Source organism: Aquarana catesbeiana, linkage group LG10 (genome assembly GCF_042186555.1).
Source record: "Aquarana catesbeiana isolate 2022-GZ linkage group LG10, ASM4218655v1, whole genome shotgun sequence".
Taxonomy (NCBI): Eukaryota; Metazoa; Chordata; class Amphibia; order Anura; family Ranidae; genus Aquarana; species Aquarana catesbeiana.
The window spans coordinates 174,359,352-174,377,107 of record NC_133333.1 but is presented as its reverse complement, the minus strand read 5'-3'; the positions used below and the strand labels follow the sequence as shown (position 1 = coordinate 174,377,107).

Below are 17,756 nucleotides of genomic sequence, written 5' to 3'. Positions count from 1 at the left end.
ATTCAATGTTATCTTATGTGTACATGTACACAGGTTCGTTTACTGTCGTTTTTAGGCAGTTGCGTTTTTTTTTTTTTTTTAGAAACGCTTCCAAATGTGGCAAAATGCTGCTAAACGCGGTATGTAAACGTGACAAAATGGACGTTTTAAACATGGGTTACTATCTGTCAAGTTTAATCGTTAAGAAGAGGTTGTAAAAATGTCCCGTGTACATGAAGCCTAAGTAGAATATATGACGAGGCCTTAAAACCTTCCTATGAAAATCTCTTCTCTAAAGACATTGAACTGCATTTCAGCTTTAACCACTTACCAACCGGCCCATAGCCGAATGACGGCTGCAGGGCGGTTGGATAACTCTGGGAGGACGTACTATGACGTCCTCCCAGAATTACCCTCTCGCGCGCCCGCTGGGGCGCGCACATGAACACATCCGTGACCGCCGGGTCCGGAGGACCCGGCACATCACGGATCCCGGTAAATGGCCGCTGATCGCGGACGTTTACCATGTGATCGCGCCGTCAAATGACGGCGCGATCACATGTAAACAGACCGGCGTCATCTGATGACGCTGGTTCCTCTCCTGCCCTCCTGTGTACCGATCGGTACACTGTGGAGGAGAGGGAGATGGATGGCTGCAGCGCTGTGGGCTGGATGTGTAGTGCCCACAGCGCTGCACAGAGACATCCAGCCATCCAGCCAGCCATCCATCCATCCATGCTCAGCCATCCCTAACACTCTGCAATGCTGTGCACTACTCTGCAATGCCCCACATTACTCTGCAATGCTGTGCACTACTCTGCAATGCCCCCACATTACTCTGCAATGCTGTGCACTACTCTGCAATACCCCCACATTACTCTGCAATGCTGTGCACTACTCTGCAATGCCCCACATTACTCTGCAATACCCCCACATTACTCTGCAATGCTGTGCACTACTCTGCAATGCCCCACATTACTCTGCAATGCTGTGCACTACTCTGCAATACCCCCACAATACTCTGCAATGCCCCACATTACTCTGCAATACCCCGCAGTACTCTGCAATACCCTGCAATACCCCGCAATACGCTGCAATACCCCGCAGTACTCTGCAATACCCCGCATACTCTGCCATACCCCGCAGTACTCTGCAATACCCCGCAATACTCTGCAATACTTGGTGATACCCAGTCATACCCAGTGATACTCTGCAATACCCCGCCATACTCTGCAATACCCCGCCATACTCTGCAATACCCCGCCATACCCTGCCATGCTGAGCCATACTCGGCTGTACTCGGCCTCTCTATGTGGTCAGGCTGTGGAAGTCTCACACATGTGGTATCGCTGTACTCAGGAGGAGTAGGAGAATCTATTTTGGGGTGTAATTTTTGGTATGTACATGTTATGTGGTAGAAATATTGTATAAATGGATAACTTTGTTTAAAAAAAAAATAATGCGTTTTAACCACTTCCCGCCCACCGGCCGTTATACAACGTCCTTGAATTTGTGCGGTGATATCTGAATGATGCCTGCAGCTACAGGCATCATTCAGATATCAGCTTTTTCAGCCAGCGATTCCCTACACCATAAGAACGATCATAGCGGCTGTTCCACTGCTTGATTGTTCTTACGGGAGGCGAGAGGGGATGTCCCCCCCTCCCGCCGCCCTCCGGTGCTTCTACCGACTCACCGCTACGATCGAAGCCAGGATCTTTTTTTTTTTAATTTCAGGCTTCCCAGCCTAGAGGTGAGATGTGGGGTCTTATTGACCCCATATCTCGCTGTAAAGAGGACCTGTCATGCCATATTCCTATTACAAGGGATGTTTACATTCCCTGTAATAGGAATAAAAGTGGTCAAAAAAATTTTTTGGGGGAAAAAAAAGCATCAAACTAAAATAAATAAAGTAAAATGAACAATAAAAAAAAATAAATTAATTTTAAAGCGCCCCTGTCCCTGTGTGCTCGCATGCAGAAGCGAACGCATACGTAAGTCCCGCCCACATATGAAAACGGTGTTCAAACCACACATGTGAGGTATCGCTGCGATCGGTAGAGCGAGAGCAATAATTTTGACCCTAGACCTCCTCTGTAACTCAAAACATGTAACCAGTAAAAAATTTTAAAGCGTCGCCTATGGGGATTTTTGAGTAGCAAAGTTTGGCGCCATTCCACAAGCGCGTGCAGTTTTGAAAGGTGACATGTTGGGTATCTATTTACTTGGCGTAACTTCATCTTTCACATTATGCAAAAACATTGGGCTAACTTTACTGTTTTGGTTTTTGTAAAGCACAAAACTGTTTTTTTTCCAAAAAAAAGCGTTAAAAAAATTGATGCGCAAATACCGAGATAAAAAGTTGCAACGACCACCATTGTATTCTCTAGGGTCTTTGCTAAAAAAACATATATAATGTTTTGGGGTTCTATGTAATTTTCTAGCTAATAAATGATGATTTTTACATGTAGGAGAGAAATGTCAGAATTGGCCTGGGCACTCCAGAACGCCTGAAGGTGCTCCCCTGCATGTTGGGCCTCTGTATGTGGCCACGGTATGTAAAAGTCTCACACATGTGGTATCGCCGTACTCGGGAGTAATAGCAAAATGTGTTTTGGGGTGTAATTTGTGGTATGCATATGCGGTGTGTGAGAAATAACCTGCTAATATGACAATTTTGTGAAGAAAAAAAAAAGTAAGAAAAAAAACTTGATTTTGCAAAGAATTGTGGGAAAAAATGACAACTTCAAAAAACTCACCATGCATCTTTCTAAATACCTTGGAATGTCTTCTTTCCAAAAAGGGGTAATTTGGGGGGTATTTGTACTTTTCTGGCATGTTAGGGTCTCAAGAAATTAGATAGGCCGTCAGTACTTCAGGTGTGATCAATTTTCAGATATTCGCACCATAGCTTTTGGACTCTATAACTTTCACAAAAACCAAATAATATCCACCAATTTGGGTTATTTTTACAAAAGATATGTAGCGGTATAAATTTTGGCCAAAATATATGAAGAAAAATTACTAATTTACAAAATTTTATAACAGAAATGAAGAAAAATGTATTTTTTTTACAGATTTTTCGGTCTTTTTTCTTTTATAGCGCAAAAAATAAAGAACCCAGCGGTGATTAAATACCACCAAAAGAAAGCTCTATTTGTGTGAAAAAAAGGACAAACATTTCATATAGATACAGTGTTGCATGACTGAGTAATTGTCATTCAAAATGTTAGAGCACCAAAAGCTGAAAATTGGTCTGGTTAGGAAGGGGGTTTAAGTGCCCAGTTGTCAAGTGGTTAAAAAGAGAAATAAAAAAAAATAACAAAATGTCTTCTCTCATGTCCACAAAAACATGGGTAAAAATATTATATGCAGAGGCCTTCTATATTCTTTTAATCTCAATAGTCCTGACAAATCCCCCCCCCCCCCCCAGTTTCTCTAGTATTCGGGTGCACAACTTGGACATATTAGGGAAACTGGTCATAAGAAATATCATAATTATTTAAAAGATATGATCATATATTTTTTTCTTTAAATTCAAGAAAGATTTTCTTTTCATCCATATGATAAAGGAATTTTTTTGGATTTTCCTTGATGGATTCAATTTTTTTATGGAAACAAAATGAACTGTTGCAGTGATGGTGTACCCCACCATTTCAGGTGTAATAAAAACAGAGTTGGCAAACCAGAAACTCTTCAGTTGATCCGTTCTTGTATCTCTACAAGCTGAAAATGGGATATATTATCCCTTCATTCAATAAATATATTTTGAATTTACACACACAAAGATCTTCTGAAACAAATCTTTCTTTCCGACAATAAGAATCCCGAAGCATCTTGCATCATGACTCCTGATTAAGGATTTGGTTGGGTGACAGGTTCCATCTGGAACTGGGCGCCAAGGAAGAACACCATCCATGCAATCGCTATGTCTTTGTTAGTCATCATCGTCTTTACCACTCAACGATCTGGTCTGGATTGTCTATCTCTTTCTATTTAAGTAAATAGATGGTATGAATACATATTCTTATTAATTAATATTTATATTTTCTAACTATGAGAGATTATATATATATATATATGTGTGTATATATATATATATATATATATATATATATATATATATATATATATATATATATATATATATATATATATATGTGTATATATATATATATAGATATAGCGATTGGTTAATTATCTTTCATATAGCTAAAATCATCAATGATCTTATGATATTATTCTGCCATGATTGGCAGGATTAATTCTAATGCGTAGAAGTATAAGATATGAAGATCTGTAAGTTAGGAGAGAATGTCACAATGTCAAATCATTACATTCACATTCTCTTGAGATGCTTAAAAGTCTCTTCCTATACATTACCTTCCAGCATTCTTAGTTGGAATTTAGGATGACAAAAGTGCTATTGCATAATTTATACCATACCCAAACTTGACCTCAGTTCACTGGTATTGGTAGGTGTCTTTGATTTCATCACAGCCTCCATTTTCTTCTTTTGGGACTTGGCTCTTTGGAAGTAACCTCATGTCCTGCAGAATTAATTTTGGAGCGACACCATTGGGCTTTCTGTAATGAAATTTTAACACCTGCCTCTTTCAACTGGTTAAGAACATGTCTAATCTCTTGGATATGCTTTTCAACTGTTACATTTTTCAACCATCATCCACATATGTTAAATTTCTTCTATCAGTTACATCACGCATAGCCTTATGTAAAAACAAAAATCAAAGTCATAACCTTACATTATATAACCAAATAGCATTCTGTTCCAGTTGTACTATTCCTTACCAAATTGAAATGCCAGCTTGTATTGATCTTCAGGACTTACCTGAATGGTCCAACATCATTGAGCATAATCTTGTGCTTCGCGCCTTGTATTTTTATATCAAGCATTGATCCGTATATGGCACGGGCTAGCCTGACATGTATCCTTGTTTATTTAGCTGTCTAAGATCAGCATATAAACGCATTGACCATTTGGTTTAAGAATACCAAATTTAGGATTATTACAAGAACTGTGCACCGATCTTATAACGTTCCTTGCCTTGAGACTCTTAATTATTTCCACTAGCGAATCATAACAAGCTAGGGAAAGACGATAATACTTGAAGTAAACAGGAGTGCTTCTGGATCAGACTGCATCCTGGCAAAGTGTATGTCTGTCTGTTAGACCATAATAACAGGAATCTTTTAGCAAACATATTTTTGAACTCCATGAAAACTTCTTTTCACCATGGGTGGTGTATGATTTACTGAAATTCTTATATACTACATCCTGTCTGAAGGCGTATTAATGCAACAGGATTCTTTAATTATTGCCTTTTGGTACCTGACTGGGTAACAGATAATTATTAGCACCTGGTGAAATAATAACCTCATGTGATACTAATATGCTTACTGCATATGGCAGTAACTAAGATGATTTTGAGGGCTTCATGTTCATTTATGAAACTAAATGAATGGGGTTGAAGGGAAATAAATAGGGACTTTAAATGAACACATGGTCTGGTAAGACACCATTGTTCCATCCCTCGGGACTTTATATGAAACTGTAGCCTGGTAAGGCTGCAAGTTTCCATCCCTGTCATGCATCAAAGGGGGAAAAACGAGAGGGAAGTGGGACTTTATATGAAACACTTGGTTGCAGAGAGGTAATTAGGTGAAGAAGTAAAACGTTTTATTGATTGCCATCTAAAATAAACATCCATAGCATTTGATTACAACAGTAATAATATACATTGATACATGGTATAAATTCATAAGAACAGTATCATGTAGAATGGCAATTAATCATCCTTCCAGAGTTCACCAATATGGTCATGTATAAAAACAATAATGCACCGTAAAACTTGCAAAACCCATGGTCTTGTTGATCCTGATGAGGATATTGAATGTAAACTTGGTAATGTGATAATGTTAATTGGAAGTGAGATGTATGGCAGCTCTACGCGTTTCGTGGCTAGAGGGCCACTGGTAAGGAGCGAGCACAAGATATATCTATGAATAAAAGATGAGGTATTGTAATAGGGTAGGTAAGTACGGTAATGGGGTATAGAACCCTCAAATCAATTACCTGTTAATATTGGGTATAGGTACGGTTGTGGCGCGAAAGCGGGGTGCCAAACCCTCCGGATCAATGCTCCCAACCGGGAGCCGCGGCAGACATATCGTCCAAGAGATTACCAAGTTTACATTCAATATCCTCATCAGGATCAACAAGACCATGGGTTTTGCAAGTTTTACGGTGCATTATTGTTTTTATACATGACCATATTGGTGAACTCTGGAAGGATGATTAATTGCCATTCTACATGATACTGTTCTTATGAATTTATACCATGTATCAATGTATATTATTACTGTTGTAATCAAATGCTATGGATGTTTATTTTAGATGGCAATCAATAAAACGTTTTACTTCTTCACCTAATTACCTCTCTGCAACCAAGTGTTTCATATAAAGTCCCACTTCCCTCTCGTTTTTCCCCCTTTGATGCATTTATGAAACTACATGGGTTTTCTTTTAATCTGGACTACAATGTAGAATTTACCAGATCCATGTGTATAGCAAAGCGATGTAATATATTGTTGCAAATGTACACAAGATATTTTGGGTTGTTGATTATCTGGAATAAATGATTGGCTCCCCCCCCCCCCCCCCCAATAGAACTGGATAATATGCATTCAGCAATTATATTATGACTATTCTGATGTCTAATAATAATTATATTCCTGGCGTAAATCTATTTTAACCTTTTTAATATTTCCCAGGTCATTAACCTTTAGGGAAAAGAACACCTTACCATTCACCTTTTTAATCCCTGCTAGGAATTGAGTATAATTAGTGAACCCATTAGAGTCAGTATTTTCGGTGTGGAGGTGAATATTAAGAACATAATCTTCCAAGCAAACCTGTCAGCCCTTTTCAGGGGACATACGTATGGTATTATTCTCCTGTCCACCATCTATAGTGGAAGTTGGAGCTGCCTGTAAAAAGGAGCCATCTAGAATTGAACTATTCCTTGAGATGGATCTCAGTAGAGTTCAGTCTTTCCTCATCACATGGCAGTTGCGCCGATTGTGATAGGACTGGCAAGGTTGATATTTAATGGGCCTTATTACTTGAGACCATATAACCTTTTTAATAACATCACAATGGGATTTAATCTTTTAAGGAGATTGATACAAATAATTGATCGGAGAGGGCAGGTCAACTATAAGTATGGAAATGAAAATGACTTTATTCCCTAAGTTGTAGTTCAACTAGGCCTTTCCTATGACTTCAGGGCAGTGCCTAAAATATTTACAAGGTCAGCGGTGAAACTTTTTCAGCTTTCCTTTTCAGCTTTCCTTTTCAGAGACAAAATAGTTGCTTGGATACATGTGTCCCATAACTCCATTATGGTATGATAAATCATTATGGAATCCTATTTCCATGAAATACCTGTAAGGAACAAAAATACTTAGAATGACGTGTAAAATTTGTCCCCTTGTCTTCTGCTTGTAACGTGTAAATCGAAGAAGATGCCCCCACTTTTTTTTTTTTTTGTTACACAGGACACAAGACACCAAGTCCCCCCCCCCCCCCCCTTTCTTGCCATTCAGCGTAAGAGGGGTTAAATTCATTTCAGAAAAAAAAAATCCATACTCATTAGGGTGCTTTGCTTATATTTTTTTTTTACTAGTCAATTACAGACATTTGAGCCAATTTGCTCATTTTTGCTGACTGGTAAATCAGACATTTACATGATTTGACACCTCAGCCAGCTTTTCACTTTTTGGTTTATTTTTTTTCTTTATTAAACTGGGTTTTGGCTAAGAGTCCCTCCTTCTTCTATAAAAGGATTTTTGGGTTGTACAGTGAGAAAATGTTATAATTTTTCCATCTGTTCTGTCAATATCTCAAACTGAGACTGCATCTGATCCAACCTGTCAGGTAAACTACTTCTATTTTTCCAATGAACCCTTGTGGGTGGTTTTTGGAAATTAGAAGCCTGAGGCTTTTCAGAAATTACTGGAACCTTTTTATCACCTGGATTGAGTTTAGCTTTCTTTTGATGATTGGGAGGACCGGAGTTTTATTTTTTTATGTAATCAGTATTTTATTTTGTAAAGAGAACATACAACAGGACATGTCCAACAGTTTGTGGTAAAATAAGAACTCCGACCTCGCAGGGTCGTGCAGACATAACTGGTACAAATAAACAGGTTGAACAGAAATACACATACAACTACAGAAGTGGGTATCGTGTAAGATGACCCAATGGTGTCTACCGGATAGGAGGATAGGTAGGAAGCCCAGGGGGGGCAATGTCAAGAATATCTGTGGAGGTGTGTAAGGTAAGTAGAGTATTTTGGCCTGCCATGGGACTTCCCAACCTCTAGTACTAGGCCAGAGGAGGTTGTCCACAAAAATTCATTAAATATACGGTCCCGTGGCGCGTGGTCAGGGCAGAGGGGGGGGGCCCAATGGCCTCCATCAAACTGCCCCCCGCCCCTCACATGCCAGAGGAACCAAGAAGCGGCGGACCAGCGTTTTTAACAACTCCATCATAACTACTTTTTGTAGCCTCAAATTGTCCTTGATTCTTTTTAACTACTTCCCGCCCGGCCTGTAGCATATTGATGGCCGGGAAGTGGTTCTGTTATCCTGACTGGGTGTCGTATAACATGCCGGCGCGCGCCTGTGGGGGCGCGCAGTATGGCGATCACGAGTGCGGCGTGTCAGTCTCCGATCGTGATAAGAAGCCTCTGTCAGAGGCTTCTTACCACATGATCACCTGTGACCCATCACAAGTGATCATCGTGTGAACCAGGAAGTGCCGGTAAATGGCATTCCTCGGTTTGCGCTGACAGGGAGAGCCGATCGGCGGCTCTCCCTGTCAGAGGGGGGTGGTCTGTACTGATGATCAGCACAGTCCCCTCAGATGTGCCAATCACCTGCCAACCAGTGCCCAGCAATGTCCCAAGATTAAAATCTGCTATTGCCCACCACAGTGCCAATCACTACCCACCACGGTGCCAATCACTGCCCAGCAGTAACACCTGACAGTACTTATCAATACCTCATCATCAGTGTCACCTGTCAGTGCCCATCACAGCTGCCTGTCAGTACCCATCAGTGCCACCTAACAGTGCTGCCTATTGGTGCCCATCAGTGCTGCATATCAGTGCCGCCTATCAGTGCCCATCAATTCTACATATTAGTGCCAGCTCATCAGTGCCGCCTCATCATTGCCCGTCAGTGAAGGGGAAAACAAAATTTCATGACAGAAACTAAGAAAAACTCATTTTATTTTCAAAAATGTTGGTCTTTTTTAGTTTGTTTAGCAAAAAAAAAAAACCCCAGTTTTTAATAGCCCAGATAAACTGAGCTATTATCTGAGCGGGCTTTTAAAATTATCCTGAGGCATACCACTGCTCTGTAGAACAGCAAAAAGAGTGGTGCTCTCTGTATATGTCATTTTCTCAGCCAAGCTATAGGCATTCTTGAGAACTGATAAAAATTATTTGAGACTTTGATTCAACCTACATTTCAAACTATATAGAGTCCCTCGGGCATCAATAGATGACTTATAGGGACCAAGTTCTGTTTGGATTTCCCATTCTTCTGTGACATAGGATATTGCCTGATATTTTACCCATTCTCCGGTTTTTCTGTGATGCAGACCGATTTCATTTTCTGCATCAGCAGGACCGGCTACACTAGAAATAACTTTGTGTCAGTCATTTTTCAATACTGCAACTAAAGCCTCATACACGATTGGACTTTTCCGTGGATTTTGGTCCGAAGGGCGTTGGCCATAAACTTGTTCTGCATGCACACGGCAGAACATTTTCAGCCAACTTTCCATAAATCACATGGTTTTTCAGCTCTTTACCGCAACCCTTTGGGCAACTTCAGCTATTGCTGTCTGATCTTTAGCATTGGTTCTGAGCATGCGTGTTTGTACTTTGGACCTTAGTCCTATGGACTTATGTACACACGATTGGATTATCCTCCATCGGACATTTGTTGCCGGAAAGTTTGAGAGCATGCACAGCGAACATTTGTCCGTTAAACCGAAAACAATTGTCCGATGGAGCATACACACGGTCGGATTGTCCGATAAAGCTGTTGTTGCCTAAAAGTCCGATCGTGTGTATGGGCCTTAACAATGGCAATATCCAAAAAAGAAATGATTTTATTTTTTTCAAAAAAAAAAAAAAGATAAAATATATAGATTTTGTACAATTATATCACTTATTTCAAACTTTGACACCCCTCAGCAGTGCCTCCATAATATGTCAGATGTTTATACTGAAATATTAAAACAGTATTATATTTATGGAATTATGCAAAAAATATGTGGTTTAGGAGATTTTTACGTCTTTCCACAATACAACCAATTCAAGTTTGTTTTATCCATGCTAGTTTGAAGACGAGAATAAATACCGCGATGTGCTAAAATATAACGAGTGACGTTGCATGCGGGCACCCGCCCGCAATGGATGCCTCGGTTGGGATGTGCTTAAATGGAGAGACAACCAGCTGGGAATCAAAGACCTGCTGGTGCATCTGATCGGCACAGTGCGGACACTAGTGAGAGGGTAGAGGCACGCTCTTCATATAGACCTCCAGGGTAAGCAGCGCTTTTTATCTATCGTTAGAACCCATGAACTTCACTCTGTGGCCACTCTGTAATAACACTATTACTTGGTTGAGTATGTCAATACCTATGTGTATTTGTTATTATTATTATACAGGATTTATATAGTGCCAACAGTTTGCGCAGGACAGACAGTACAGTTACAATTCAAATACAGGAGGATTTGGAGGGTCCTGCTCATTAAAGCTTACAATCTAGAAGGGAAGGTCAAGTGAAACAAAAGGTTATGACTGTGGGGGATGAGCTGATGGAGAAAATTAAAATACAGTTGTTAGGTGTGGATAGGATAGACTTCTCTGAAGAGGAGGGTTTTCAGGGATCCTCTAAAAGCAACTAGAGTAGGAGATAATTGGACAGATTGGGGTAAGGCGTTCCATAGGATTGGAGAGGCTCTAGAAAAGTCCTGGAGGGGAGCATGGGAGGAAGTGACAAGGGAGCTAGAGAGCAGGAGGCCTTGAGAGGAACAAAGAGAACGATTAGGTTAATATTTTGAGACAAGGCTAGGATGTAGCTGGGGGCAGAGTTGTAGATGGCTTTGAAGAAGTTGTTAGTATTTTGAATTCAATTTGTTGGGTGAGCGGAAGCCAGTGGAGAGATTGACAAAGAGGAGAAGCAGACACATCATGGATTAAAGGGGGGATAGACTATGTAGAGGTAAGCCAATAAGAAGGGAGTTGCAGTAGAGTCGAGGCGAGAGATAACCAGGGAGTGAATTAAGAGCTTTGTTGTGTCATTGGTTAGAAAGGGGTGTATTTTGGAAATGTTGCGGAGGTTGAGGCGGCAAGATTTGGACAGTGATTGAATGTGGGGCTTAAAGGAGAGTTCAGAGTCCAGGACTACACCTAGGACCTTGGCATGCGTGGATGTGCTTATAGTTTTGCCATCGATTTTGACAGAGAGATCAGGGGAAGGGGCACGTGGGGGAGGAAAAATTATAAGTTCAGTTTTGGATAGATTGAGTTTGATGAAGCGGTGTGACATCCAGACTGATATATCTGTTAGTAAGTTAGTGATACGTGAGGAGACGAAGGGAGTGAGCTGAGGGGTAGAGAAATAGATTTGTGTGTTGTCAGCGTAGAGATGGTATTGAATCAGCTGACCCAGTGAGGAGGTGTGGATTGAAAATAGGGGAGGTCCAAGAACAGAACCTTGGGGGACCCCAACAGAGAAAGGAAGCGTAGAGGAGGAAGTAGAATTGTAAGGAATGCTAAAGGTGGGGTTGGATAAGTAGGAAGAGAACCAGCGAAGAGTACAGTCAAGGAGACCATAGGCGTGGAGTTTTTTGAGGCAGAGGGGGGTGGTTGGCCATATAAAAGGCAGCAGAAAGGTCCAGCAGTGGGAGTACAGAGTAGTGGTTATGGTCGTTTTTTAGTTTTAGGAGAGCAGTTCCTGTGGAGTGTTCAGAACGAAATCCAGACTGAAGGGGATCCAGACTGAAGGGGATCAAGGCTATTCTCAGCTTGGTGGTCCCTCAGACAGTTGTAGACCAGAGGTTCAAGGAGTTTGGATAAAAAGGGGAGCAAGGAGATGAGGCGTAGGTTAAGAGTGGTTGGGTCCAGTGAGGGCTTTTTAAGTATGGGTCTGACTAGTGTATGTTTTAGAGAGTTGGGGAAGATGCCAGAAGAGAGGGAGAGATTGAAGATGTGGGTTAGAGCGTGTAGAATAGAGCCAGAGGGTGAACGTAGCATTTGCGAGGGAACAACATCTACGTTGGCAAGTAGTTTAGCAACCTCGTCTATAGTGGTGGGGTTGAAAGAGGGAAGTAATGATTGTACCTGTGGGTATGAAGTGTAAAATGTGGAAGGTTTCTTAACAGAGATCTCCTCATGAATTGTATCAAGCTTCTGTTTCAAGTAATTGCTGATTTCCTGGGCAGTGAGGTAGTGGGTGGAGGCAGTGGAGGACAAAGTAGAGAGTTGAAGGTAGAGAAGAGTTGATGGGGACGGAATAACAATTTGTTAATGAGAGTGATAAAATAGGTCTGCTTGGCAGTGAAGAGGCTGGAATTGTATTTTTGGAGGGCATATTTATTTTGGTTGAAATCTTTCTGAGACGTAGTTTTACGCCACAGGTGCTCAAGAGCACTTCTGTGTTTTTTCAAATTTCTAATGTCATATGCTTGCCAAGGTTGAAGGGGTTGGAGCCTGATTAATGTGTGTAGTAAGGAGGCCCAGTGTGTGCACTGAGGCTAAAAGTGAAGCTTTGTAGACAGAGGTGGCTAGGTTGGTGCAGGATAAGGGGTGAGATTTTGTCATAGAGGTGTGGTCGGTAAAGAAGAGAAGGGTTGAGATGGCGTAGGTTTCTGCGGGTAACTGTTAGGCGGTTTGAGGGAGAGAGTGAAACTAATAAGGTAATGATCAGAGAGAGGGAATGGATAGTTGGAGAGGGTGCACGGAGTGCATAGGTGGGAGAAAACAAGGTCAAGGGTATTGCCTTCAGAGTGAGTAGAAGCATGTATACATTGCTTCAGGTCAAAGGAGGAGGTTAGGCTGAGAAGTTTTGGAAGTGGCAAGAAAGGTTAGTATTAATAGGGATGTTGAAGTAACCAAGAATGAAGCCAGGTTTCCATAATGGCAAGTAAATTAAATTAGTTAGCGATGGAGGTCATGGACAGAGGTGAGTTTGTTACAGTCAGAGCAGGCATTCCAAAGGGTGCAAGAGAAAAGGAGTCTGGTCTCGAGAAGAAGAGAAATGGAAACTAGATTGTGTGGATTGCGCCTGCAGCCAGAGGGTGCCGGGTCATAAATGCATTGAGTACAGTTAAATGATGGAGGCCCAGGGTTTGGGGATATATCTCCAGAGGTTAGGAGAAGCAGAAGGGTGAGGGAGGTAATGTGGGAGTGTGATTTATATGAAGAGAGATCTAGTGTCTTGGAGTTTTTTTTTTTTGTGTGGATTTAGAATTGGCAGGAGTTGGTGAGTGCAGTAATAAGGAGACGGAAGTGAGGGTGACACATAAGGTGAAGGAGAATTAGTTTAAGGATAGAGGACACAGCTGTCAGAAGGAGTGGTGGGGAGTGCATATTACAAAGGGAGAAAGAGCTGAAGGGGTAAACAAGGTCTCCTGAAGCCTGTATAGTGTTTTCCAAAATATTATCCTGTGTTCATTCGCTTTGTGCATTTTCTGAAGTGCTCCCAATTATAGAAATACCCCTACTTTGAGAAAGAGCCCCCACACCAAATATGCCCCCCTTGGCAAATTTGCTGTCCCCAAGAGATTCTTTAGTTATATACTGTTAGGGATGGGGTCAGTGCTTTCCAATTAAATAATCAGGTGTTACTAAAGGACGGCTGACTAAAAAGGGCAAAATTCTCACTTCAGAAACAGACTTGCAAGTGGACAGGTAATAAAGACAAGAACAGGCTGTAATTTAAGGTAAGGCATAGGGAGAAAAATAAAGCATTGCGATGTGGACAGTCTACAGATGGTTAAGCAAAAATAACATACCAGAGATAAAGAAAGGCACAAGGAGAGCTGTTTTCAATATTGCAATTGTGGCTGGAGTTGCAGCAGTAAGAGCATACCTATGGAAGGACAGAGAAGACATTTTCAGATGAGCCGTTCGGATGAGCCATTCAGATGAGTGCAGAGTTGGTAGTGCTCCCCCTTATAGAAATACCCCCGCTTTGAGAAAGGGCCTCCACACCAAATGTGCCCCCCTTGGCAAATGTTATCCACATGGAAGGATGTTGGCCACAAACTATTTTAACCACTTCCATACAGGGCATTTTCACCCCCTTCCTGCCCAAGCCAATTTTCAGCTTTCAGCGCTGTCGCACTTTGAATAACAATTGCGCGGTCATGCTACACTGTATCCAAATTAAATTTGTATCATTTTTTCCCCACTAATAGAGCTTTCTTTTGGTGGTATTTGATCACCCCTGCGGTTTTTATTTCTTGTGCTATAAACAAAACAAGAGTGACAAGTTTGAAAAAAACACAATATTTTTTACTTTTTGCTATAATAAGTATCCAAATTTTTTTTTTTTTTTTAAACAAATTTTTTCCTCAGTTTAGGCCGATACGTATTCTTCTACATATTTTTGGGAAAAAATATCGCAATAACGAATAAGCATATATTGGTTTGCGCAAAAGTTATAGCGTCTACAAAATAAGGGGATAGATTTATGGCATTTTTGCTGCTATTATTTTTTTTACTAGTAATGGTGGCGATCTGTGATATTGCGGCGGACACATCGGACAATTTTGACACATTTTTGGGACCATTCACATTTTTACAATGATCCGTGCTATAAAAATGCATTGATTACTGTATAAATGTGACTGGCAATGAAGGGGTTAACCAGGAGGGGGCGCTGTAGGGTTAAATGTGTTGCTAGGGAGTGATTCAAACTGGGGGGGGAGGGGATTCACAAGGGGAGGAGACCGATCGGTGTTCCTCTGTACAAGGAACACACCATCGGTCTCCTCCCATCTGACAGGACGTGGATCTGTGTGTTTACACACACAGATCCACGGTCCTGCTCGGTTACCGGGCAATCGCAGGTGCCCGGCAGACATCGCGGCCGCCGGGCACGCGCACTGGGACCCGAGCGATGCGGCGGGCGCGCGCGTGCCCCCTGGGCTGCCTGGAAGGCTGCGCCGTCATATGACGGTGGCCCAGAACATCAGCTGCACCGTCCCGCCGTCATATGACGGCGGGCGGGCAGCAAGTGGTTAATACAGCAGATTAAAATATCCTGTAGGATAAAGTGTTATGAAATGAACTCTGTAGAGAAGGACTGATACTAGCTATTCATGCAGCAGAGAGCATAAGTTGCTATATGTTACCTAAGGTAAGGATGACCAATCATTATATATCCCCTATTTAGGATTGTAATATTTGTACTTTAACCTAGCTGAATAGAATGTATGCAAGCCTATGGATTTTTCTGAGACTTGATGTTTATTTTAGGATACTGCAGTTCAAGCTGGGTCTTGGCTATACATTTCTATACCTCCTACCCTTGGGTTGGAACATTACCATCACCCTAGTAAGTGCACTGTTGTATAGTTTCACCCCATTATGGAGGCTATAGGATTATTGTTATATAGCTTTACTTATATCAGGTTACACGGTTGTCCTTGGGTGTGTGCCCTTATCTACCTTCAGGGTGGTTTGGACTATCTGTACCGCCCTCCTCTCATTGTGATCTACTTTTGTTTTTGGAAGTTTTTTTACATCCATTGTGAATATATTATCTGCATTATACTAAATCTTCTGATATGTTGACTATCTTATCTTTTACTCTATCATAGACTCCATGTACATTTTAACCCTTAAAGTGGTGTAAAGTGGTAAAAATACCCCTATAATACACAAGCTTAATGTATTCTAGTAAAGTTAGTCTGTAAACTAAGGTCTGTTTTGTTAGTTTACAGCAGTGGTTTGTTATTTTATAAACTTACAGCAGGCCGTGGCCATCTTAAGTGTGGGCATCTGAAGCCAGACTATATTTCTTCCTGGATCTCATCCTTGCAGATCTCGCACATGCTCAGTGCAGCACAAGCAGTGTAATAGGTTTCAGGTCAGGTTTCCATAGCAACGGCAGTGTCAGAGGAAGTTGCCGCCCCTTCCCAGAAGGTATTGCAAACAGGAAATGATGCGATGGGCCACGGCCAGGGAGGAGGAAGTGAAAAATTAATACAGCAGATATACAGTAGGTGCTGAGAAAAAAAATAAAAAAAATATCAAATTCGTTTACAGTGCACAGTTTAGTGAGGGATGCTAAAGAGTTGTAAAAGTGGGTGGAACTCCACTTTATGTTCCTGAAGAAGCGTATACTGCACAAAACATGTTGAGCAATGAGCAACCTATGTAACGGGACATCACCACCCCTGAAGTAGCCACTATTGTTCATCTGGCTAATAGGAGATTATGGTTGTGTACTGTATCTCTTATATGTTGTGCTCAATTGGAAGCTCCCTACCTATATTCTGAGGGTCACTGGTGATACCAGCCCGGTTATTTGGTTTTGTTAATATATTAACCCCTTCCCAACCAGCCGCCGCAGTTATACTGTGGCTGGTTGGCTCCCCTACGTGAGCAGTCGTAGCTGTACTTCGGCTCTTTAAGACGCTGTAGCAGGCGCCCGCAGCATTTCCCTGAAGCCGATGCCCGTGTTCGGCGGGCGTGAGGACCGCCGGGCACCCGCGATTGGTCGTGACAGAAAGAGAACCGGGATCTGTGGGTGTAAACACACAAATCCCTGTTTTGTCAGGGGTGAGGGGACAAATCGTGTGTTCCTACCAAGTAGGAACAATGATCTCTCTCCTCCTCTAGTCAGCCACATTCCCCCCACAATTCGAACACACATAGGGAACACATTTAACCCCTTGATCGCTCCCTAGTGTTAACTCCTTCCCTGCCAGTGACATTTGTACAGTAATCGGTGGATAAATGTCAATGGTCCCCAAAAAAGTGTCAAAAGCGTCCGCTTTGTCCACCACAATGTCTGTCCCGATAAAAATCGCAGGTCGCCGCCATTACTAGTTAAAATACTAAAAATGCCATAAATCTATCTCCTAATTTGTAGACTCTATAACTTTTGCGCAAACCAATCAATATAGGCTTATTGCGATTTTTTTTTTTTTTTTTTTCCAAAAATTTGTAGAATATATATCGGCCTAAACTGATGAAGACATTTTTTTTCATATTTTTTTATTCTAGCAGAGGCTAGACCAGTCAGTCTACACAGGAAGAGAGAGCAGCAGCAGTGATTGGACTTTATTACAGGAAGCTCCTGTACAGAGGCAAAGTTTCATAGTGGATTACTGCACAGATCTGGAAGCAATACAAAAGCATAATCGAGTAAGAATACACACGCCTCTTACATTTTAGACAATATTTGCTTATCCAGATTTAAGTACCTTTTTAGGATAGCGACAGGGTCACTTTAATGGCTATTTCGCTGCCAGTCCTTTTACAGAGATATGGCTGCTGAAGTATATTCTGCATCAGACACTTCCAGGAGGGTTGAATGTCCTCCCCTATACTACACTTCGATGGCTTCATCTGCTGGGCCCTACATCACTACAGCATGGAACTAAAACGCACAGCAGGGAGATCAGGCATCTGACTCTCCTAGAAGGTGTGTCAGATGCAG

General features: G+C 41.6%; 1 protein-coding gene across 4 annotated transcripts in view; it reads left to right on the top strand.

Moving 5' to 3' along the window:
- Positions 1-17,756, top strand: part of FAAP20 (FA core complex associated protein 20) — a 260,518-nt gene that overhangs the window by 39,104 nt on the left and 203,658 nt on the right. Inside the window, exon 2 of one of the 4 annotated variants that reach the window (XM_073602988.1) lies at positions 15,566-15,644. The exons of 1 other annotated variant lie outside the window; for it this stretch is intronic. Coding sequence is in view for 1 of the 3 variants with exons in the window: in XM_073602986.1 (XP_073459087.1) it covers positions 10,516-10,622 (107 nt within the window). In the remaining 2 variants the exon portion in view is untranslated. Of the gene's footprint in view, positions 1-10,414; positions 10,623-15,565; positions 15,645-17,319; positions 17,462-17,756 lie in introns of those variants that run through there. 2 more of the 4 variants (XM_073602986.1, XM_073602989.1) reach the window with 2 other exon arrangements.